Source organism: Scardinius erythrophthalmus, assembly GCF_964197995.2.
Source record: "Scardinius erythrophthalmus genome assembly, chromosome: 20".
NCBI lineage: Eukaryota > Metazoa > Chordata > Actinopteri > Cypriniformes > Leuciscidae > Scardinius > Scardinius erythrophthalmus.
The window spans coordinates 6,507,803-6,534,388 of NC_138240.1; the positions used below are offsets into that span (position 1 = coordinate 6,507,803).

Here is a 26,586-nt window from a genome sequence, read left to right on the forward strand (position 1 = left end):
TAAAACAGCTCATTTATTAGAGTTTCAGTCAATTTCATAGATAAAAAATAAAGTCAGGTTAAAACATACTAAAACATTTTAATAACTAAATTTGTACATTGAAACTGTATTATAAATGGTAAAGCTTTAACTGGAAAGCTTATAAATTGTATGCTATTACATATGAGTAGCAAAGATATATGCTTTAACATTTACGATAAACAATAAATTAATTATGAACAAAGGTGTACTTACCAATAGTAAGAAATTAAATTGATAAAAAAACAAAACAAAAAAAAAACACACACACACACTTATGACACAGAACAAGTATCATTTGAAAGAATCCGTGAGAATGTGTAAATGTTCATGGTTAAAATCCCATTTGTTCCAAAAGATTCAGTAGGTGTGTCTGCAACGCAAAAAACAAAAGGTAAAAATTCTCATATTCCCTAAATCTGGTCAAATTATGCATTGTTCACAGAAAAATCTAAAGTAGTACAATATGCAGAAATGAAAAAATTCATTTCTTTATTTCAATTTAAAGAATTCATTTTGTTTTTCATTATATAATCATTTAAAAAAGTAAATATTTTTTTAAATGCTTATTTTAACAAAGGAAAAAGTGTTTTTGTAACTTGAAGAGCACAAGGGTAGATTTCGGTGGGCATGACCGGGTCTGCCGCTGACTAAAGTGAAGGACAATACTTAACGTAATGAACTTCACATATTATTGCCTTTTTTTCCCTATATGAAATAACCCCGGACATCAGGTGCAGGATAAGTCAACAGTCACATTTAATATGTATAGGAAATTAAACTTGTGATACGCTAATGACATTTTCCCAATATTACCAGACTGAATTGATCAACTTTTTGATTAAAAAGAGACTCATTGCTTTAATCACTAAAGCAGTGATTCAAGCAATGAGTATAATAAAGGATAATTTCAGGGATGTCTACTCTCCCCTTTTAAAATGTCACTTTTGAAACTTTCAGACCAGAAAAATAGCCACAGATCAGTCTGTTTGATTAGGCTAACCAGGAACCAAGAAAGAGAATTGAAATAACAGGAAGTTTTCACTAGTTCTTTCCAGCCATAAGGTGTGAACACCACAGGACACAGAGGAAAGGAGAATACAGGTTAACTGTATGAGTTGATAAAATTGCAGCGCAATTAAAATCAAAGCTAGCTCATCTGGTATAGATGGCTGTGAAGATGATTATGGGAAAAAAAAAAACCAATTCCTTGAAAAACTGTATGAAGCACAAAGATACCAGATCAATATTCAACATACAAAGTTTTAAATGTGCAGAGGCAATATGAATATATTTTATAAATTAAAATAATTGAAAGTTTCACAAAACATTTATATGAGGTCATGGTGATTTAATTATTTAGTTATTCAGTTCAATGGGCTGGTGATCTGTGCCCGGTTGCATAAAGCAGCTCAAGTGTAATTTTCCCTTAAGTTCTCCCTTATGTTTCCCTTAAACCTAAGGGTGTTACAGAAAAAACCATTAAGTGTTGAAACGTCATAAACACTTAGAATTTCCCTTAAACGCTGTTTTTTCACTTAAGTAATCCCTTAAAAAATGTCAAGTGTTGCATAAAATCCCTTAACGGTCATTTCCCTAAGTATAACTTAAGGTTTGGAAATCATAACCTTAAGAGTAACGCAGACAAAAATAAGATGACATGGCTGAATTTATAAGACCAGCTGAAGATCATTATGTGCCAAGAAGAATTTTTAGGGATAGGGAGAACCCTTTGGACCATCTTAGCGATAAAAAATTGTTGCAGGAATACCGATTTGATCGACGTGCAATATTAGCAGGAGATGTTTTCCACGTGCATAAATCGTCTGTCAGCAGAGAGGTTCACCGGGTTGCGGGGGCTTTCCCATCATTTAAACGCAACGGTCAAAAATTTTTTTTCTTTTACCATACTCGTAAAGAAGAATGCATTTCTCCTCCTCTGTCAAATTAGGCTTTTTTTTTTTTTTTTTTTTTCCATTCCGATATCCTAGCCTACTTTATTTGATGAAACTGAGAAAGTGTTAGTGTTATGCGTATCTATGGCAACAACAGACTTTTATAACGTGAATCCAGGATCGCTGTCGTGAAACACTTAAATGTTTCCCTTACCTAAGAGAACCGTTTAAGAGATTATATGCAACACCCTTAAGTTATTCCCTTAGGTAAGGGGAAATCGGCCCTTAAGTATCATACTTAAAGGGATACTTCAGGATTTAGCATTAAGCTTTGTATTAGTAGAAAACCTGTAGTATTTTCGAATTACTGTGCTTTCCACCCTCATATCCCCCTGAGAGGAGAGATTTATGTATTTTTTGTCTGGAAAAAATCCTCAGATGACGCAAAAAACGTCATTTTGCGTCATCGGAGGATTTTATGGCCAGAGGCTAAAGACTACAGCCCTCCGTGAGAGATGCGAGACCCGGCTCGTCTCAGTAATGACGCCACCGGCCTCGCGCCGTTCTCCCGCGGCCGTCAGCCTCGTCCTGCTCGCCCCAGTAAACATAATGAATGGCGACTGTAGAACGCAAAAGCCGAATCCCGGACATTTTGGGCTATCTCGAAATCACGGCAAACTCGTCACAGAGACTCACTCAGAGTTAGTAGCCTAACCTTCTTGTTGTTTTCAACTGCGCCCTCTAACCAGTAGGCGTGGCCTCCTAGGGCAGCGAAGCAAGTGCATTCTGGGAGTTGTTGTCTTTCATCCACATAAGCCAAAAATACATTTTCTGGCTTTTCTCAGGCTAGAAAGCTCCGAATTCAAAACTTTCTTCACATTTCTTCTACATAAATGACCTATTTTAAATACACATTCATCTCTTTAAGGAAAAAACTTAAGGTGCTTTATGCAACCGGGCACTGGCCCTAACCTATAAGACATGTGGACTTTTCACAAAAATTAAAACTCTCACCTGTAATAAACACAGGAAACCGTACAGAGGCGTTTTGGATCTGGAGGCGAGTCAAACAGAAGAGGTAATCCGGTCGGTCCCGTGATATGACATCACATTCATGATAGGGCAAGACCTCGACTATGCCAGCTTTCTGACAGCAATCGATAAACTGCTGCTTCTTACTTCCCTCAGGACTGGACCTGTCGAGGAGATTATATGTAAGATTATAAGTCTTACCTTTCATATGTTAGAGGAGAGTGAGAATTAGTCTGTTCCCATAACTGGGTAAGCAAGTACTAACAAAAGTAGCTATTGTTTAAGCAAAAAAGCTTAAAATGCTGCTTTATCAGGCAGTGTTCAGAGGTAGAAAGGCATCAAGGCGAAACTAGAAGCTGGTATTGTTTCAAATAAGTCAAGTCAAGTCAAATCACCTTCATTTATTTAGCACTTTTAACAATATAGATTGTTTCAAAGCAGCTTTACAGTGAAAATAGGAAATTAAAGCAACAGAGATTGTTTTGGCTTTACAGCAGCTCTGGAATAAAGTTATTGTTCAGCTAAAGTTAGTTTTTAAACCAAACTTAATCACAAAACTTAAACACAGCTGTGATCTTACCTTGCACTTTCCCGAAGCCTGCGGCTGTCTCTATAATGCAGAAACCATTTCCATTTCCCTTGCTTGTCTAACTCCTCCAGAATCCCCACGACTTTCTTCATGTCATCTTATAAATTTGACAAATATAAGTCCAATGAAAATTTCATAATGTATCAGTCCATCTCCAGTAAAACAACATGGATAATTTCTGTAGCAACTTTTATCAGTACCTAGAGTAAGTGTGTCGAGAGCCAATTCATCACACACTATAAAGCCTCCTTTTGCAAAAAGATCTTGGTGAGCGAGGTTCACCACGTCATCGGGTCGGTCGATGCCAGCGAACAGGACGTTGGGGGACTTCTTCAATTCCAGCAAATAAGGCACCTGGTTGAATTGGATAGACAGCTCTTTTGAAGGCAACCTCAATCAAACAAGTTTGATTGAGTTTCTGTAACAATCGCTCAACTTTTTTTCCTCCCAACTTCTGTTAATTATATCAGTTTGGCTGAATTAAAACCAAAAAAAACATGGTTTGGCAAACAGTTCCGGGGAGAGAGCCGAGGAAATGGAGCGAGGCCGGTGGCGCAAGTGTTAATGAGTCTTTCGCCTTCCACTGTCGTCACTCCTCCTTTTATCCTTCCTGAGCTCCTCCGTAAGACTAGAGACCGCTGTGGCCCACAGTGACACTCGTGCCACCAGCATCGCTCCGTTTCCACGGCTCTTGCCACACATTGAAACAAAAAATTAAAAGGCATTTTATCCCTTAACTCAACCCAAAAGAGATTGAACTGCTCAACAGATCTGAAACTCCATTTATGAACAGACTCTCTTAGATTCTCTTCATTATAGCAATGCATATTGATATTAAAATTCTGTCCGACAACGATAAGCCAAAAATAATTTTTACTTTAAGGCTGGTCTGAATTCTGATAAATGGCCAATATTGTAATTATACTGTAAAATAAATAAATAAACAAATAAAAGCTACAAGTGAATTAAGGCATCACAACAATGTACAATGTAAAAAAAATGGATATTAACGTTGAGATTTGCTAAAGATTACATTAAAGAATTATTTTTAAAATGTTTTTTTGCGTTTCACCCATTTTTATATTTAGAATGCTCACTGTCAGATGACAATAAAGGTAATAAAAGTAAAAAAGGGGAAATGAACATGCACGATTAAATATCCAATATCATATATGCAATACCGACCAACTGACAAATAAATTAAAAAAAATAAAATTAAACAAAAAATCTAATATTGGCAAAAATAGTGATATACTGATATTTCCTTAGCATAATTTGTCTATTTTTATGTAAATTTTAATGTGCCAAGTTATTTTTTAAATCACAGCATTTTTTTTTACTGAATGATATGATATAATGATATATCTGGCTCAAACTGTCCACTTAAAGGATGATTTCCACGAATTTTCTGCCTAAAATTCTGAGCTTCACTCATTCACTTACCTCACATATGTGCTCTGCAATGTCCTCATTCCTCAGTATAATGAGAAGAGGGGACAGACCATCGTTACTGAGGTCAAACTCTTCTGGCTCAACCTGTATGTGGCCCTCAATCTCCAACATGTGCTACAAATCAGAAATTCCCATGAAAATCTTTCTTTACCAATTTAGAACACTTTATAAGATTATTTTTATGCATAACTTTCGTACCTTGGTTTCTTTAAAGAAGGTATCTGTTGATGTGACAAGGATAAAGAACCTGTACTTAGTCTTGGATGCTTGCCACACAGAGGACTTCAGATTGTCACGAGGATTGTCGAAAGTGTCCTTCTTCATACGACCACAGAATCCAGGATGTTGGCCAACGCTCTCTCGATTGTACTTTCTCTTGATGCCCTTTCCACTTGTCTCAATTGGACGAGAGAGAGTCTTCCTGCTGCAGACATCGTTCATCATAGACTTGTATGCTACAGCACATTGCTTTGTTATTTCTGAGATCCCCGCGAACTCAACTTCATTGCCCTTTTCACAGAAAAGTCTTTGAAGATGTGGTTTGTGGTTTCTTACAGGCTCCCTCATCCCTCTCCTGTCAGACATGTCCACTTTTATCTTAAAATCAGTAAGTGATTGCTGTGCTTTACTAAGGTCAGCGGAGTTCTCCACTTCACTGAGATTTGAAAACCGAACAGTCATGGGACATGTAGACTGGTCAGGATTTTCCCAACAGTGTGATGTGGTACTGGATTTGCTCTTATTTTCTTTGAGAACCTGACTCATGTTTTTAGAGAAAATAAGGTACTCAAGATCAACTGCAGACCGGGTCACATCAGTCTTACTTTGTTGTTCTTGCCAGCGATGAAAAGAGTTTTCCTCAAGTCCAATGAAAGATGGTTTCACAGTGGAAGAGTTACTGAATGTTACCCGGTTTCCTTTCCTGTCCAAAACGGTGACAATAGAGGAGGGTGGAATGTCGAATTTGTTATCCCTCTCACTTACATCTAATAGCTGACTGGAAGCCGCCTCCCTTCTGAAATACCTGCGCCAGTCAAATTGCTGCGTGCTTGTCTTAACATGTGGAAGGGAACTAACCGTGACTGTCTTAGTTGGCTTGGCTTGACAAGTTTCAAAGAATGATGTTTTTTGGATACTGTAGTCTACAATAACATTGGAAGAGTCTTCATCATCCCACTCACTTTGGCAGAAGGTTGTGAATTTGCTTTTTCTAGACTTCTTTTTTGGACTTTGGTCACTGGTATATTCAGCAGTATAAGTAACTGATAGAGGGTCTGATTTATAATTCTTTTCTGCCCAACAATAGTTATCCATCTCTTTCTTTGCATGCTTTTTGTGCCAGTAGGAATACTCACGTTTAGATGTAATGTACTTAGAACAAATGGGTTGATCATTGTCACAACTAAATTCATTTTCACATGGATACAATTGGTGATCAACTGGTTCCTCTGTTTGGTAATCAGGCCACGGTAAACCTTCATCGGAGCCCTGGTAATATTCATGCAAATCGTCTACATTGTCGTCTCTGTAAAATAATCCAGAATCATTTTGAGGTGCACCCTCTATGAAGTTACAGTTCTTGTCATCTTTTTGTTGGGAGGTGGGACTGAGTTTGTGCCCTAACTGGAGAGAGTCCTCACTGGGCGAACGCTTAGTAGTTAAAGCAGATTTATCTTTGAAATCCATTGTCCCAGGGTATTTGATCCTCTTACACCTTAGTTCGTCATCATAGGTTTCTTCGTAATGCCCTATAAAGTCAGAGAGTGGCTTTGTGGTAGAAACATGCGTTTGAGAACATACAGGAATTTTAGGTGGCAGCATGTCAACATGATCAGTGTTGTAAGGAAAGTAAAGGTCCCTATTCAAATCCTCTTCCCTGAATTCTTCATTCACTTCTGGTAAACATGCCATTTCATCTTGCGTAGGAGTAGAGCACATGCTGTTTACCTCCACTTCTGAAAGTTTGTAAATTGTCAAAGCTTGAGGAGCAACCGTTTCATTACGAGTTTCAGTCCGGCTATGGGGCAAAGCACAAATTTTTGCGGACAGGCATTCTTGGTATGTTTTGATGACTTTATCTTTACAAGAGCCTTGACTTTGTGTCTCCTTCTCGTCAACAAGTGCATCATCCTCACCACTGACTTTAGATATATCCTGTTGGCCTAAATCTCTTTCATCATCTTTTTCTAAATGACTAATATCTAATTTGGTGGGTTCAACAGTGCTCGCTGTTTTTAAGTCATTCTGACATACTTCAAGAGCTTCTTGTTGGAACACTAAACTTTGCTGAAGGGTCTTGGTTTCAACCTCATCTTCCATTATATTAGAAGTATCAATATTAGAAGCTGGGGTGTGTTTCTCTTGAACAGACATGGGCTGATCATCATCTGAGCATGAATCAATGCTTAATTCAAGGGTATAGTCTTCAAGGTCTGTCTCCTCTGGTGTGTGAGGTTGTGTTTCACTCTTTTGTGTCTTCACGTCATCATCATCATCATCATCGATGAAAGCATCCTCATCACTGAATTCCATTTCAACACTGTTTATATCATCCTTTAGACCCAAAAAATACTCATCTAGATGTTCCACCATTGCTGTGGACGTCTCACGTTCAGTATCACTGCCATCCAAGTTATCCCTTTCCTTTGACTTACTCTCACCTTCTTGCATAATTTCCTCACCTGTATAACCTTCATCTTTTTCTTCCACAGTCTTTTTAGTGTAATTCCCTTCAATTCCATGGGATGATGCATCAATCAAGTTTAACCGATCTTTCAGATCAAGCTGTTCTTTTGCACTAGGAATCTCATTATACTTTTCAACTTTAGTCTCATCTGATGTAGCATCTCTCAGCTCACCAACCATATGTGTATCTTTCAGGTCATGCACAGGGTTAAGATCTTCTTTTGCATTTGAAGTCTCATTATACTCTACAACTCTCACCTCATCTGATGAAATATCACTCAGCTTATCAAAATGGTCAACAAGATTTGTATCATCTAATAAAGGTTTCAGTTCTTTTTTTGCATTAGAAGTCTCTTTGTGCTCTTCAACACTAGTCTCATCTGATGTAGCATCTCTCAGCTCATCAACCATTTTTGTGTGATCTTTCAGGTCATGCAAAGGCTGAAGATCTTCCTTTGCATTAGAAGTCTCAAACTCTTCAACTCTCGTCTCATTTGATGAAATATCACTCAGCTTATCAAAATGGTCAACAAGATTTGTATCATCTAATAAAGGTTTCAGTTCTTTTTTTGCATTAGAAGTCTCTTTGTGCTCTTCAACACTAGTCTCATCTGATGTAGCATCTCTCAGCTCATCAACCATTTTTGCGTGATCTTTCAGGTCATGCAAAGGCTGAAGATCTTCCTTTGCACGAGAAGTCTCATTATACTCTTCAACTCTTGTCTCATCTGCTGAAATATCACTTAGCTCCTCAACATGGTCAAGTAGATTTGTGTCATCTACTAAAGGTTTAAGATCTTTTTTCTCATTAGAAGTCTCATTATGCTCTTCAACACTAGTATCATGTGGTGAAACATCCCTCAGAACATCTAACTTGTTTGCATGACCTTTGAGATCTTGAAAAGGTTTAAGATCTTCATTTGCATGAGCAGAGCAATTATGCTCAACAACGCTAATCTGATCTTGGCTAGGCAATTCAGAAGTCATGTTTTCGTCAACATTTCCATCTTCCATAATTGTAAGACATCCATCTTGGCTATCTTCATCTGAGACTTCTTTACTCTCTTGACTTAAAGAAACACTCTTTTCCTGTACGGAAATGTCCTGTACAGAAACACTCTTTTCCTGTCCGTTTCCAGTTTTAAATTCTGTAGTATCGTCAACATTTCCATCAACCACAGCTGCTGGGCACCGATTTTTGTTTTCATTTGTTTCAGGAATTTCTTTAGACTCTGCACTGTCAGAAACCTTCTCCTTTTGCAGTACTGTATGTGCTTTATGCCCAGTTTCCTTCTTTAAACCCAGATCAAAACTTTTTCGACCCAAAATCAGACGATGTGGTTTTGAGAATGCTGACGGTTTTATGGGACTAAGTACTTGATGGAACACACCAATTTTTTTCAGATCAAAAGTGGTCACTCTCGTAGATGCTTCATTCTTTGTAACATTTCTGACCTTTGGTAGTAGTATCCGAATACCTATTCTCATATTTGATGCTTGCTCACACAACTGGTTGTATGAACTATTTCCTTCCAAGATCTGAGAATATGAGCAGTCAGTGGTGATGTCATTTTCATCATCATTATTATCAATGTGACTGTCAGGCACTGACTTGTCCACCGGAATGTCCACAGGAGATCTATAATTCTGTAACAGAAAAATGAAAATCAAATAAATCAATATTAAATTGCACAATCACACTGTACAAGAGGTATAAAATATAAGAATATCACAGAGAATGTCCAAAAGAATTAGACACAACTCATAAACATAACTAAAGGCTAAAAGCTAACAATAATATATTGTCTTAAAAAAAAAAAAAAAAAATGAATATATATATATATATATATATAAAAAAGTTAATAAAAAATTCAATACATTTTAAAGATTAACAGCTATGCAACTAAAAGCTAAGAGCTAAATACAGTGCAATTTGAATCATGTTAATCATTACCATCAATGCTGTAACTTTTGGATTGGGGGAGAGACTTGTCCCAGAAGGTGAATGGCTTGGTGTCGTTTCATGCTTAAAAGTTGGTGACATTCCACCAGGATGTGATGCAGTGTCTTTTTTTCTGCTCTGATTTGAGATCGAACAGAAATTCACAGGCTCGTCATTTTTCACAGAAAGATCCAAAACCTCTGATGAAAGATGCGCAGGCCTGAATGAGTCCTCTTTTGAGGTCAACTCAACATTGAGCAATGACACAGCATTCTGAATAGCGTTAATGTCCAGATGAACCTTTTTAACATCCTTCCCCTTTGGGAGTGTGGTACTATTTTCAAGGTGAAATAACCTGGAGGTGTGTTTACTATAAAAAAGTCCAATCCACATGTGAAAAATGATATGGACATCCTCAAAGGTGTCTTCAATGTTGAAGTTCCATTTCCTGTCAATATTAGAGGGAAGAAATGATTAACAGAGCCTTTTTGGAATGTCTATGGGTTATGATGCTCAAATGATTACCACAAAAACTTCTTCAGCATATTATTTAAAGTGTGGCATTTTGTGGTCAAACTCAGACATTTGATTTTCTCAATGATTAGTATCGGGGCCAATATATATATATATATATATATATATATATATATATATATAGGGTTGGGGAGTAACGGAATACATGTAATGGCGTTATGTAATCAGGATACAAAAATCCAGTAACTGTAATCCGTTACAGTTACGTCAAAAAACGTAGTAATCAGATTATAGTTACATTTTTAAAAAAGGGGGAATACTTTCAGGATTATAATGGTTCCTGGTTCTGTTGCCAGTAATGACTCAGGTGTGCCACGCGCTGGTGCATGTTCAAATAACAGCTGTCTACAAACTCCTCAGACGCAGATTGAATCACTGCTGCTAGTAGAAACGATGCTGCCTGCGGGTAAAATCGCTTTTAATTCATGGAAATTCTGCTGCTATTTTGTAGAAATTAGGAGAGTAGCTTTTTTAGTAAAAAAATGGACCCAAAATGTCCTTCCTTAATCTTTTCTCACATAACGGAATGTTCGCTGTCTAGGTAACATAGGGGAACTCCCACTGCCAACGCCCCAAGTTCAGTCAGGCAAATTAAGAAAGATCACGGCTTTAGTCAACATATGGGCATATTTTAAAATAAACTTATATGTAAATTGTGTAAACATTTTAAATGTTGTGTTTTTATTTTTTAGTTAAAAATTAGTTAAAATTAAAACAAAATAATCCGTAATACCATACATTAGCCACTAGATGTCTGTATAGACCTTTACATAAATATATATATATTCAGGCCTGTGTGTATATTTTGCAAATATTGTACACTGGACCAAATTCTTAATAAATAAAAGTTTTTTTTTTGTTTTTTTTTTGAATATTTCTTCTTGCTTGACTTTATTATAAAGTTATAATAGGTCTTCAATAATAATATCAAGGTCTTATAAAGACCTTGAAGTAATCCAAAAGTAATCAGTTACATTACTTTCATATTATAGTGCTTAGATTACGTTACCGAATACTTTTTTTATGAAGTAATTTGTAACTGTAACGGAATACATTTTTAAAGTAACCCTCCCAAGCCTTATATATATATATATATATATATATATATATATATATATATATATATATATATATATATATATATATATATATATAAAGCAAAATACAAGTATTGAATAGTAGGGCTGGGAGAAAAAAATCAATTCACCTAGCTATCGCTTTTTTTTTTTTTTTTATACTAAAATAATTTTTTTTTATTCCAGAATCGATATTAATTCAAATTCAATTGCTTTATTTTTGTCCTTGCTTGTAGATGAGGTTGACAGAAGTTAGCCACTTTCATTCCAACAGAGGATGAAATGTGTCGTTATCTCTGAGTGTTGAGTGACGTAATATCCCAAGTGGACGCGTGGAGGAGACGTGAAACTGAAAGCACTGAAAAGCCCTCACACAGCTCTACTCATATGCTGAGAGAGAGATAAGACAGTAGAGCTATGTCGGCAGATACTCAATATTCAATGACTCTGATCAGATCGAGGGCACAAAAAACTTGATCAGGACATCCCTACCTACTTGTAATGGTCTTGATAGAATCAGTAAGAGCATTTTTTTGTTTGTCTTTTTAGCAAAAGTGTGTATATGAATATAAACTCAGCAAAAAAAGAAACGTCCTCTGACTTTCAACTGTTTTTACTTTCAGTAAACTTAATGTGTGTAAATATTTGTATGAACACTAAAAGAGTCAACACCATAAGACATAAACTAAAAATGTTTCACAGACATGTGACTAACCCATGACGGACCCCCCCACCTCCAAATCGATCCCGCTCCAGGGTACAGGCCTCGGTGTAAAGCTCATTCCTTCGACGATAAACACGAATCCGTCCATCACCCCTGGTGAGACAAAACCGTGACTCATCAATGAAGAGCACTTTTTGCAACTCCTGTCTGGTCCAGCGAAGGTGGGTTTGTGCCCATAGGCGGCGTTGTTGCTGGTGATGTCTGGTAAGGACCTGCCTTACAACAGGCCTACAAGCCCTCAGTCCAGCCTCTCTCAGCCTATTGCGGACAGTCTGAGCACTGATGGAGGGATTGTGTGTTCCTGGTGTGACTCGGGCAGTTGTTGTGGCCATCCTGTACCTGTCACGCAGGTGTGATATTCGGATGTACCAATCCTGTACAGGTGTTGTTACACGTGGTCTTCCACTGCGAGGATGATCAGCTGTCCTTCCGGTCTCCCTGTAGCGCTGTCTTAGGCGTCTCACAGTGCGGACATGGCAATTTATTGCCCTAGCCACATCAGCAGTCCTCATGTCTCCCTGCAGCATGCCTAATGCACGTTCACGCAGATGAGCAGGGACCCTGGGCCAGAATCCTGCACGGGTCCGATTTTGTAAACCCGCACCCGCCCGTACCGCAGTGCTTAAAACCGCATCCGACCCGTTTTCCGACAGCAGCACTAATTAAAATCCGCACCCGACCCGCTTAAAATAGAACCGCTACCCGACCCGCACCCGAAATAAAATCAGTTTAGACTATCACATTATAGACACAATTACAAAAATGTTTATTGCCAGGTCATACAGAAGTTATTACAGGACAATTAACACAAGGACAACTTCAGCCGAAGCTGTCAAAAGGCCGCACATGAAGAACATGGCTAACATTACAACAAAACTGAGTAGCTTTATAACATTTTACCAATCGAACAGATGCGGCTACAACACTATATCTGCCACGCAATTCGTCTAGCCTAGGCTACATCTGACAATTTTGGGTTCAAACACGCCCTGCACACCACACATACTTAACAGTGTTAAATTTGAAAAATACTGTTCGATAGAACTGCTTTGTTTGTTACCACAGTTATCTGCGTGCTTCCTCAGTGATGAAGTTCCACATTTGCAGCTATCCAACACGAACATGCAGCAAAGCCTTTCAAAATATTTTCTTCAGATAACTCCAAATTTCTCCCACACACTGGACTTTATTTTTGATGACGTATTGTCGACAACTTTACAATCTCCACTAGCTATTCTTTTCTTCAACTCCTCAGCATCCATCTCGACGACTGCAAGCAGATCGCGCACGCGCCGTTATGAGGAATTTTAAAAAGTGAAAGTAACCTATACGTTATAGATTCCTGGGAGGACGTGGCGCGTGCGGGCACAAATAAGCTGATGTGGATTTTAAATGATTTTATCAACTTGAAATACAGGCATATTTTTGTAGATGTGTTCCTAAAAATATGCATATATTTTTACGTTTGCATGTGATTGTTTTAAACCCGTGTTTAGACCCGTGTTTCCCCCGTGTCCGACCCGACCCGCACCCGTATCCGACACAGTTGGATATTTCTCACCCGTTTGAGCAAAATTTGTGGGTCACCCGTCGGGTACCCGAACCCGTGCAGGACTCTACCCTGGGCATCTTTCTTTGGGTGTTTTTCACAGTCGGTAGACAAGTCTCTTTAGTGTCCTGCGTTTTTAGAACTGTGACCTTAAATGCCTACTCTATGTAAGCTGTTAAGGTCTTAAGGTCTGAACATGCATGGAAAACATTGTTTAAACCCTTTACAATGAAGATCTGTAAAGTTATTTGGATTTTTACAACATTATTGTTGAAATACACAGTGCTGAAAAAGGGACGTTTCTTTTTTTGCTGAGTTTATCATTTTCCATTAAAGCTGTATTATTTCTAGCTTATTGCAATAAAAAAAATGTTTTTCATTTATAATGTTGGGTGAAATATTCCTTTAGTTTTTCTGATTCGTAACAATATTAAACTAAATGCAATAATGTTCAGATTTTTGTCTTGTGTGAATCGCCACAAATCAACATAAAAACAATAATAATTTTCATTACAACAATCATCAAGCCTTAACCGAAATGTAGGGGCAACAAGTGGTACTTACCCATGAAGTGCTCGTGTTACAGTTTTGTCTTTATTGTCATTGGTGAACTTGCTGTCAAATTTAAAATCATAATCTTCTTCCCAAATCCTTGTCACTTGGATCTTTTCCTCCTTTTCAATGATGGCTCTATTCCGTAAAAATCTTGACTTCCGTGCTTTCGTCTTGGGAATCAACGACATTGTCCTATCTGAAGAAATCAAGTGCTTCCATTCTGTTCTGCCTCCTTCCTCCTGATGACACGAGGGTGTGGCATCTTTAGGCAGGTTCAGATGGAGCCCAGTCTTCAAAGAAAGAGCTGAATCTACACATCCAGATGGATAAGAAACCTGGGGGGATGTACCTGACAAACCTGACAGAGAGGTTGGCTGTGAGTAAGAATGCTCTTTAGATATTTCCAAAATCAGTTCCCCAGTCACTAAAAGACCTTCTGGAAAAGGAGACCTGGGGGGTAATTTAAATCTGCCAGATGGACAACGAAGAAGAGCATGAAGGACTGACTCCGGGGAGCCGCTACCCTTCATTCCATCAAGGGCCTCCTGGCCAGGACTGGCTTCTAAGTTCGATAACATTTTATCATTACTTGCACCGAGGGCCAAGTCAGCCAGTAAACTCAAAGCATCTGAGGGCAGAGATGCACTCATGCTCTCACTCTCTGCGCTGGCTTTGCCATCAACGCTAATTCTTGTCCTTCCCACCCTATCCCCAAGCGACGATATGAGCTGCTGGTCATTGCGTTTAGCTATTTCAAAAGGTGCTGATGTGTCAAAATTGAGGGACCCTGTAAGAAATAGACAAAAACAAAGACAAAGCATAAAATAGCAGCAGCAAAGGCACATAGTCATGCAGACATGCAAAAGAATAGGAGGAAGCAGAAGCACAATAACATGCACACGGAAGACAAAAAGATGGAGGGAACACATGGGGCCAATTTTAAAACACCAGCAAAATCATGTCTCAAGTCATTCTAATTTAATGACTACTGTTGAAAATGAAACATTCACAAAGGATTGAGGTTTTAAAACTGGTATACAAACAGTGTACACTGGTATACACACAAATATACACACAACACTTTCTGGACACTTTTCCAGTAGGGGTGTAACGGTTCTCGGTATATGTGTAATTAATAAATAAATAAATATATATATATATATATATATATATATATATATATATATACAGGGTGGGCCATTTATATGGATACACTGTAATAACATGGGAATGGTTGGTGATAATAAAGTCCTGTTTGTGGCACATTAGTATATGTGAGGGGGCAAACTCCTCAAGATGGGTGGTGACAATGTTGGATTGTCAATGCAACCCTGTTCTCCCACTCTTCACACACTGATAGCAACACCGCAGGAGAAATGCCAGCACAGGCATCCAGTATCCGTAGTTTCAGGTGCTGCACATCTCGGATCTTCACACCATAGACAATTGCCTTCAGATGACCCCAAAGATAAAAGTCTAAGGGGGTCAGATCGGGAGACCTTGGGGGCCATTCAGTGTGTGAAGAGTGGGAGAACAGGGTTGCATTGACAATCCAACACAATGGGCAGCACATTGAACACATTTTATAAGTGGTCAGAAACTTGTAAATAACTCATGAACGAATAAAGTTACGTTGAAACCAACCATTGTTTTTCTTGTGACATTACCAATAAGTTTGATGTGTCACATGGCCCTCTTCCTATTGAAAAAAACAAAAGTTGTATCCAAGATGGCCGACTTCTAAATGGCCACCATGGTCACCACCCATCTTGAGGAGTTTGCCCCCTCACATATACTAATGTGCCACAAACAGGACTTTAATATCACCAACCATTCCCATGTTATTACGGTGTATCCATATAAATGGCCCACCCTGTGTGTGTGTGTGTATATATATATATATATATATATATATATATATATATATATATATAGTATGAATATATGGTATGAATATGACTGAATAGCTTTTGTAACTTCAATAATGATTCATCTATATTTCATTTATACAGTGAAGATGTTATGCAATATTGTTTTACATTTGATTACTTTATTCAATTTCTGTACCTGAAAACTACTGTTAGATACCTAAATAACCTGAAAAGCACGGTTCATTTTATTTGTCTCTTTGCTCTATTGTAATTATTTGTCAACAAGCAAATTATGTCTTATTTTCTTCATTTTTATTTGACAGTAGTCCTTTTTTCCCTGAAGATAGCAAATACCGAACCGTACTGAAATTGTGACAGTAAAACTGTGATAAAAAACGAACTGTGAGTAATTTGAACTGATACACCCCTATTTCCCACTCTTGACATGTGAACATTTGTTTAATAACAGAATATGTAAACAAAGATTTTTCTTACCATTTTCTTTTGAGTCCTTGGGAATAAGACCTCTCCAAGACACAGGTTGTTTGGTTATCTCCACAGGTTTCGTTGGCGTATACTGTGCTTTATCATTCATGGGCTGTGATGCTTTGTCTTTCAATGGATTCTTGATAATATCACATTCCAGGTTCATAATAGTGCCCAATTTTCTTTTTTTTGATTCTGGGTCTGCGTTATCTGGCTCAGATTTTGCACTGTCACCAGGGGAAGGAGATTTCGCCCTCTTTCCCCTTCTGAGTACCGTCTTTAATTTGCTTATAGATATTGCACTGTACACATCACATTTTGATTTCTTTTTGTTTTTGTCAGGGGAGGGTACTTTAGGGTCAGAGTGCATGGATTGGTCAGATACTCTGGGAGGACTAGAAGTTGCATCTGTTACCTTGTTAGTTTGTTGGAAGCCTACGTTCTCATTTAATGTAGCATTAATGGACTTCTCTGAACATAAATCCTGATTTTTGTCCATTTCTAATGGGTTGTTTTTGTGAAGGTTTCTCAAAATCTTTAATGCTGACAAGAGAGCACTTGGCATTTCATCTGAAGGGCTGTGCGACGAGTCTTCACAGTCACTGACCACTGGAACTTTACGGGGGTTTTCTTCTTTCACCATCGAGGGAGATTCTCCCTTACTTTCCACTATTTCTGTGGATTTGTTTTCCACAGGAGATATCGTTTCTGCATTTGTGTCAATGCTCATCTCAACATGCATTTTCTCACTTTGCCTCTTGTTTGCAGATTGTACATTAACATCTGAACCATGAGGGACAAAAACTCTGCCACAGGTTGTGATTATGGTCTTTAGACCATATCGTTCCCTCAAGCTAAATCCTTCCATCTTCCTCTTGGGTGTGCTAGACAAACTTTGCTTTGTGGCATCAGCCAGTGCGTTCACTATAGTGTCCTCATCAATCTTTACAGCACCTGATCTCAAAGAACGCTTCAGATTGGCATTGGTATTCCACAATCTTTTACGCCTTGGAAGAGACCGCCAGTCTCTTTTGGAAGGACTTGTCTCATTTTTTATACTTTGATCAAGTAAAGTTTCTGTTGACACACTTAAAGGTTCTTGTGCTTTTCTGGCTTCACTCAGATTTCGATTCACGCCCCTTTGCCTGCGTCCCTTGCCTCTGCTAGTTAAATGCGGCCTCTGTTTAATGTCATCAGCATGCATGGTCTCAGTCCGAATCTGGTCTTTTGTAGGGCCATCTGTGGAATTCACTGGCAAAACGAGAGGCAAACTTGAAGTTGGTAAAGCAAGCTTTTTTTTAACAGCTTTTTTTTTTCTCTGCCTGGTTCTCCAATGAATTTTGCGCTTCCTACCTTTACGTTTCGAAAAGGACCTCAGATTCATTTTCTTATCAGGATCAGCCATTGTTTTCTCAGGATGTATACTATCCTCCATCCCCTCAGCAGTACCACCACCTTCTTCTGTTGATGTGATTAATGGTGTACTGCTTGTTTGGATGGGAGTCTCTTTTGTGGATAAATCTACACAGACTCCATCAGCATCTCCTTTAGTATTGCCTTGAGATGTTTTCTCAACATCACTGTCAATACTTACACAATTTTCTGAAGGGAAGTCACCCAATTTAGGTGAAACTGTGGAAGTTGGATACTCTGACACACTGTCAGCTACTGCAACTACAGCTGTTCCCAGTTTTCCAATGCCCTCTGGCAAAGCAGGTTGAGGCTGCTCTGTTGTCAAATCCTTGTGCTCATCTTTTTCAACAGTCCTGTGAGAGGCATCACTGATGGCCTCTGTGTGCTTAGTCACCTCCATTTCAATGGGAGCATCAGTCTGCGGGACCTCATCAGGTGATGATATACAGTAATAGACATCATCGTCATGATCTTCACCACGCTGCTGTCGACCAGTAGTGAGTAACTCCAGTGCCCTCACTACTGAAATTGTAAAGCCACAAGGCTCATCAAAATAGGATTTTAATTGAGTGCAAGTGTCCTGTGACCATTTAGGCGATATCAGAGTAAAACCACCTGGCACATCATATTGGTCTGGAAACAAACTTGCTTCCCTGGTGGGAACGTCCAACAGCCCTGGGTGAAAAAGAGTGCCATAGTCTTGCAAATGCTTCTCTAAAGAAATTTGGGGAAACCCCTGTTGGTTTGGAGGACATTTTTCCATCTCCATTTCTGCATAGTTGAGTGCTGGAATGACTTGCATTATTTCTGATGACACTTTAGTATTTGTCAGATCAGACTTGGCACCTAAACATAAAAACACATGCTTATAAGACATGTAAGACTTGCAAATTAAAAGATAAATTAAGTAGACTGATGTAAAAAAAAAAAAAAAAAAGAATACATCAAATTCTTCTCCTTGTTACCTCTTGGCACAGTTCTTGAGTCCGGAAAAATAAACATGCCTTGAAGTGCAGCTGCCTTACCAGACTTTGCATCTAGAAATGAAGGAAATTTATGTTTTCACAAGATGAACATCAAGATTTTCTGTCCATTTTTAAGTGATCTTGGCTCCAGATGTATTTTCACTGTGTAATTAATGTTTTTAATGAGAAAATGAACTCAATCCCATGAAGCATTGTGAATGACAATCAAATTAAAATGTAAAATATAACAATATTCATTTAAAGACGTTATTGTAAGAACAGAAAATAGTTTGAAGTTAATTGCTAAATAATCAGATATAACCAAATCACATTGAAGATTTTGGGTAATGTAGATCTTCGCCAGCAAATGCGCTGTGAAATACATTTAAATGACACAGACCATCAACATTAAAGGAAGCATACATCACTGATTAACAACCTCTGAGCTCATGAGGTTTGTCTTTAATGGTTTACATGTTGGTGTTAAAAATGAAGTACTCTATAGAGAAAATGATTGGGATTGGAGTTGCACTCCACTGGGCAACGTCTTACCTTCATAAGAGAAGAGATGTGAAGAATGTAACAGTATAAGGAAACCAGAATCTTCCAGTGGTATAACAAGAGCCTGGTGAATGGAAAAGGTCATAAGACAAGATTTGTTTAGAGATTTTTTCAGTGTTTCTTTGATGACAGATATTTCTCTCTTCCCCACATTTACCATGTCATTTTCCTTTAGCTCTTGGGTTATCTGAGCAAGATCATTTTTCGCCTTAGAGGAGACAACATCATACAAGTTGAAACATCTGCCATCTATGCAAACTGTGGGAAGATGTAGGAAAACAAATTAAAAGATGTTGCCAAGTGCTCATTTACAGTTTTAGCACCAAAATGGGCGATACTGTCAATAACCAAAATACAATTTTAAACACACCTTCACCCACAATACAAGTTTCAAAGATTTCCCGCGGCAAGGTCCTCTTCAGTTCAGACACACCAATTGCACGGTCAATTTGAACTGTCTTTGGGCTGAAAATATAGTTTGCATTTCAGTCCTATAGCTTATAAGTAGATTTATAGTATATCTGAATAATCTACCCTTAATGTTTGGGCAGCTTTGTTGGTGCATTATCAAATGAAATATGGTTTATTGTATCAGAGGGACAAAAGATTTTTGCATAAAACATACAGTTTAGCTGGAAACCAGGCTCCGCTCGAAGACTGAAGACCAACATCATAGACAGTGGATTCAATCCTGAATTGGCCAATCCATGGTTGGTAATGAAACACTACAATACAAGATACCACTTATTGGTAATCACTCTAATATTCAATGTATTTAAATGTTCTTTTAATTCAAAACATGGAACAGTCTAGTTTAAAACACTACACAATAAATTCAAGAAAGATAATGTACAAGATTTTGAATGAAACAATCCTCGCTATTTGCAATTTCACCACAAAAAGAGTAAAGAACATGCAAACCAATCCATAATTCTTACCTGTTTTGTCTTGGCTTGAAAAGAAAAAGTGAAGAAAACAGATTGTTAGTTGTCATATGTAACACTTAATGTTTCATTTCATAAGATTCAGCAAAAGGTGTATAGCCGTAAACATTTTTTTAATATAAAATCTCAAAGAGCAAAGTGATAAACCTCTTTTGCTCCAACTCTGATGTGGTGTTTATCTTCCCATATGAAAATGCCACGATGGCAAATGGACAAGCATGTCTCGGACATGATTCTGTTTCACTGCTTCCATCACAGAGTTCATACATATAGTACTGCAAGACAAAGCAACCTTGTTAGATATACAATTTGATGCTAAGGAAGGAAGGAAACCATTTCTTTTGAGAGCTGTATCACCTGTGTTCGCTCATAGGCCAAGAAAGAACTAGTAGTTGAAGACACAGCACCAAGCTGCTCTGATATGTGGCAGTCGAAGCCAGCTGTCGGAGGAGTGAAATTCTGGGTATAGTTGTCTGTAACTTCTTTCACTCTCCCCTGATTTAAGAAAATATGTTTACATGTGGTGCATTAGGATAAATCAACAAAAAGCAACAGAATTTGGTGGAAGAATAACAATTTCCCACAAATTTGTTAAATGTGTACCTTGGTCAGCTTCAAAAGGACAATGTAGCCAGTCTTGCCATCGTACCAGCGCTTCAGGTCGAGGCAGTCTGAGTATTTTGAGATATAGACACCTAATTTAAGTGTAAATAACAGAAATATAATGTGACAATAATCGCCTCAACCAATAACAGAAAACAATTCCACAACAATCAATTGTATTCAACACACATTTCTTAAGACATTTGCTTTTTTTAGGCAAAGCTTGTAAATGGCGGATGAAGTCCAATGAATTTTTATTTAAATGGTGTTCAACAAACTAATTGGATAAAAACTGTGAAAAATAAGCCATTAAAGAGGCAGACAACAAAATGCCTGTTGAAGATGTAACTCAAATCCTGAGGTAATACTCAACACATGTAATTAACGGACTGTCAAAAACTGGAAAAACTAGATCTTCTGAATTTTTGTGGCTGAGAAAAAGGTGTACAAGTACTTAGAAAGATCTGATTGCCTCAACATGTTAAACTACAGTAAACAAGTTTAGTCTTTAGTACTGCAAATTATTAAGCCAACAAGTCCTAGTCTCACAATAGCCAGGCTTTTGACACTGCATCAAATGCCTAAAAAGGTATTTTCAAAGATTCATTGAAAAACTATGGCAAATCCAGTAAAGATATCTTTAACAAATTGTATTAACCACGTAAGCATGACCCTGTAAGCATGACTTCTTTTTCAGGCTGGTTGACAAAAACGTGTTTACAAAAAGTTGTGTAAAAGCCAGCAAATCAGATAAGTTGGATAAGATATTTTGGTGGGCTTTAAATAGAACAGACTGTGTCAGTGATATCCATGAGAACACACCAACATTTGCTGGGCCCTAAAATATTTTTGCATTAATGGGAAAGGATACGAAACATTAACTTAGTCAATATCACATTAACTTTACTCTTATTTGGTTGCTTAACTGTAAAGAGAGACACTCACAAAGCTGTGTGTGTGTGTGTCATTCAAGACTTCCCCTCTCAGAAAATAGAAGTGATACACATGACCACATAAACTCACTTCCCAGCTACATCATACATAAAATTAGTAATAAAATTAAATATGAAAACCCTTAAACATCCGACGGCCTAATTTCACTTGTCTAAGAATATTTGCTGAATTTAACTTGTCTTCACAAACCTGCTTTAAGTCAATAATAATTCAAGATTATGTCTATTATTAGTAAATATAGTAGTTCTGCATGATTTTGTTGTCCACCAAACACCCAGATCTTCAGTGGAAATGTACTTTTACAAAATTCCTTCCAAACTCCTTAATTTCTTTCCCGCCCTCAAGCCATGATACACCAACCATGTGACTGATGATATGAGATCCTTAGCTAGAAATGAGTTTCAAGTCTTCCACCAGTAGTTAATAATAGCCCTGTAGTCTCAAGCAAATATAAAAAAGGAGTCAAATGTTTAATTTAGACTGCAGTAAATACTTCAGTATCTAGGCTATTTGATATCATACACAAGTGGGAAGACCTGGGTAAGGGCTAACCTTCACTTTCTCTTTCAATAGATTCATTACATCTCTTAAGTAGCAGTACAATTCATACTTTCACTTTTCATATGTAGGAGAATAGACTATGGACATGAAAATATACAGTTCTCCTATGCAATAAGCATATTGCATAGTTGTGCTTGGAGTCAACTGTTTTATTCGTGATAACGCAATGAAACACGCCAAATTTTGCGGAGATAATTTCGGGCCAGGTTGTCATACAAAGAAATTATGAATACATGCGAAAACCGGAGGGAACCAACAAAATATTAAAAACCAATTATGTTGAAGTCAATGCATGCTTTTTCCAGTGAGTTTTTGTTTTCTATGCATTTTGGACATCACTTTTGACCACTTTGCATCTGCATTATAAAACATTCACTGAATCAATCCAATGAAAATCATGCACTTTCATTGGCAAAAGGGCTGGGACGATACACCTATGTCCCGATTCGATACTATCACAATACTTGGGTGCCGATACGATATGTATTGCGATTTTTTTAAGAATTGCGATTCTACAAGTATTGCGATTCAATTGCGATAAAAAATTGCGATTTTTATTTTATTTTTTTAACACTACACCATGGGGAAAAGTTAAATCATTCACTTATACAGACTGTACATGATGTATAAGATGAGTCATATTTACAAAAACAATTCTTTTTTTCAGAAGCATCATACAGTACTACATTCTCTTTAATAAATGATTCAATAACAAATAGCCTACATTTTTTAACAGAGTGACGAAACAATGTAATCGATAAATTAATGCGTTATTTTAAGCGCCAAGTTCTATCAAAAGCTGATTTACTCTATTTTGATCGCTATCGTAGACATCAGTGTTTATATTTGAAATTTAAACTTTAATCCCAGTATTTCTTTGATAATTTGAACTATTGTATCACAGAAATAATGATACTATGAGGAAAAGACTGCTGTTTCATGACTACTCTCTCTGGGTCAGCGGCAGCGCCAACACAGATTTGAATGTTGCGATATGATTTTTTAGAAAGATTTAATAGACAGAGGAAATGGAAGAAGATCGCGTGGGTGTTTGAATCGAGATCGCAGTCTTTTAAAGATGAATCGTGCAGCTCTGTTGTCTTATCGATCTCTCAGCATATGAGTAGCGCTGTGTGAGGGCTTTTCAGTGCATTCAGTCTCACGTCGCTTTCACACGTCCACTTGAAAGGGATATTACGTCACTCAACAACACTCAAAGATAACGACACATTTTATCCTCTGTTGAAACGAAAGTGACTAACTTCAGTCAACCTCATCTTAAAGCAAGGACAAAAATAAAGCAATTTAATTTGAATTAATATCGATTCTGTAATAAAAAAATCGCTTTTAAAAGAAACGCGATACCTAAGTGAATAATTTTTTTCTCCCAGCCCAAATTGACAATAGCACATTCATATCAAGACTTGTCAGACTAGCATGAAGGCTTCAGAACCTCCTCATGGCTGATCTTGTTGCAGTCACATGTGAAAAATTTCTTTGTGCATTAAAGTAAACACATCAGATTGTTATGCTGAAATTATCACCAAATAATGCAATGGCTAATTTCTTTACCTTTCAACGAGTCTCCAAGAGTAGTGCATTTTGCTTGTCCAACCAACAAGCCTGTTTCACCAACTTTCCTTGCCTGTGAGAAAACAAATGTTGCATTAATGGGTTTGATGATTCAGAAAGTACAGTTTTGAAATCAGGCTGATTCAATAAGTTCATTGAACATTATATTTCTTACCCTGCTTGCATCATCAAGCAACAGGAAGCCAAAAGACTCTTCAAGTTCCTGTTCAGAATATCCTTTTTCCCGTTTCTCGGAACGAAAGGCAGCATACTGTTGGGGAAAAAACATTCATTCGGCTTTAACATGACAAATCTCACTAAATCATTTTATATTGTACAGTATTAAGAATAGAAATTACCTGTTTTTGTAAAGCGTCATTGTTGATCAAATGGGCAGAGTTGTACGTGAAACATTCTTTTGATTCCTCATACAAATAGTTGTTACGAAGTGGCGCTAGAATACTCTCATTAAAGGTTACTGAGCCTGGATGCACAGGCTCCAGAAGACCTGGTAAGACAGGACACATGTCTGAGTTATACTAACTGCCTCACAATTTTTCAAAACATTCCATCTTTTCAACAACAAATAAAATTGAAGGTTTTGTATGTCACTTTGGAATGGAAACTAGAGAGCATGTTGTCAAGGCCATTTGAAGGTCATTGAATATAGTTTGAGATAAACATTCAGTAAAAACAATAACTCCAGTAGAGAACCCATTTTGAGAACAAATGGCTAGGTAAAAAAAAAAAAAAAAAAAAAAAAAAAACAGTTTCAAAAACTGGCTAAACAACTCAAAAAACATATTCTGCATTACAGAAAGCCCCTTACACAATTCGTCTGGTGTACACGTTGTTCATTATGTGAAGGACTATTGTGCAATACCTCTGTGGAAGTGATCCACACTAATCTTCCAAATGTACCATATAACCATAATGTCAAATATTGACTTATTAACTCATAATGAACTCATCAAATTATACAGTAATATGAAATGCAGTCTAATTGTCATCTTAACAAGATGGATTTCCAGTTTTTCTAATTGGAAAATACGGTTTAAGATTTGTAGCTGGTTTATGGAAACAGTAGATCATCTTGGACCAGCAACAAGCTAGTTATCCACTAGTCACACCAGTTTAAGGTGGTCAAGCTGGTTTTTGAAACATGACTCAACCAAGCGAACCAGCTAATGAACATCTTAGACCACCTAATATTTAATGGATATTTCAAACTCTACATGAAGGAACGAGATTCATAACCAATGCTGTAAATAAATCAACACTGCTGACAATTCTTAACATCTAGACATTTGTACTAAACCCATTTAAGCCTTTTTTGGTCTTTAATTTTAGTCAAATTTTACAATCCCAAAACACTGAGAACAAGGGTTACCAGAATGAGAAGATCTTTCGGTAACACTTTACAATATGGTTTCATTAGTGAACTACTTTAGTTAACATGAACTAAAAAGGAACAATACTTCTACAGCATTCATTAACATCAGTTTATGTTAATTTCAGCATTTGGTAAAATCAAAAGTTGTATTAGTTAACATTAGTTAATGCACTGTGAACTAACCATGAATGACTGTATTTTTTATTAACAAAGATGAATAAATACTGTAAAAAATGTATTGCTCATGCATTAACTAATGTTAACAAATGAGACCTTATTGTAAAGTGTTACAGACCTTTCATATAGATCATGCACAAATATCTAGAAAACATTAATAATAATGGGCACATATAATAAATAAATATGGGCCTAGGCCATGTCTAAGAGAGGACATTGCACAGTAGTGAACTAAAACATCAATGTAAACCCCTTATTCACATTAATCAAAAAGCTTATTGGAGCAAAGGTAAGACTATCACGTGTAGATTTACCAGGCCCACGCTGACTCGACTGCAGAACTGGTTTAGAGTTAATGGAAACCAAACAAACCAGTACCCGTGTCTTCTTTCAACAAGAATAGTCTAACGTTAGTCGTTTCGAATTTTACACGAGTGCTGAAATGGTGTAACTATATATAAATACTTAGAACTGAAACTCAGAAAGAAAAAAGAAAAATACAGTTCTGTTGGCTGTCAACAAAAACAGCATAAAAGAGTGGGTTTTGAATGGATATATAAATATATAAATAGATGTTTATTGCATAAATTATACAAACACTATTGACGTCAAAACAGAAACTAAACGTGTCAACGAGTCCACTAACCCCAGTTACCTTGTGTTGATCGTGTAGTCTCATTCTCCATGAAGACGAAGCATGGATCCCAGGTTTTCGCTCTGCACTAACTCGATATATTAGATATTTCTAATGCTCGGTGGCTCACGGCATTCCACTTAAACGAATACAAAGATACTGCCTTTTCCGTGAAATAGTCATGAAATGTTTATCAAAAGCTCGAAGGATAATTATTAGTTTCGACGACTAGTCTCTCAGGTTGAAATGCGTTTTGAAGGACTTGAATTGTACTGTGTGACTGTGTTGCAACCAGGAAGCGAATCCACATAAAGACAGTAAAGGTTGGGCTGTGAAAACGGCTGCCAGCGAAATGGTCTGAAGGCCTGCTTTTAACCGAATTTTTTCTGACTGAAATGCTA

General features: G+C 37.3%; 1 protein-coding gene across 1 annotated transcript; it reads right to left on the minus strand.

The window, feature by feature from the left end:
* tasor2 (transcription activation suppressor family member 2) lies at window positions 1–26,237 on the minus strand (the record flags this gene model as incomplete). Its single annotated transcript, XM_081348580.1, has 23 exons — window positions 1–391; window positions 2,928–3,109; window positions 3,526–3,631; window positions 3,735–3,888; window positions 4,978–5,100; window positions 5,185–9,318; window positions 9,626–10,061; window positions 14,061–14,838; window positions 16,418–17,659; window positions 17,762–18,667; window positions 18,787–18,858; window positions 19,339–19,411; window positions 19,505–19,605; window positions 19,718–19,812; window positions 19,973–20,072; window positions 20,286–20,299; window positions 20,439–20,566; window positions 20,649–20,786; window positions 20,895–20,986; window positions 23,982–24,054; window positions 24,157–24,252; window positions 24,341–24,489; window positions 26,207–26,237. 23 exons carry the CDS (start codon window positions 26,235–26,237, stop codon window positions 294–296), a joined length of 9,321 nt encoding a protein of 3,106 aa, XP_081204706.1. The 3' UTR covers window positions 1–293.
* Window positions 26,238–26,586: the final 349 nt, after the last annotated feature.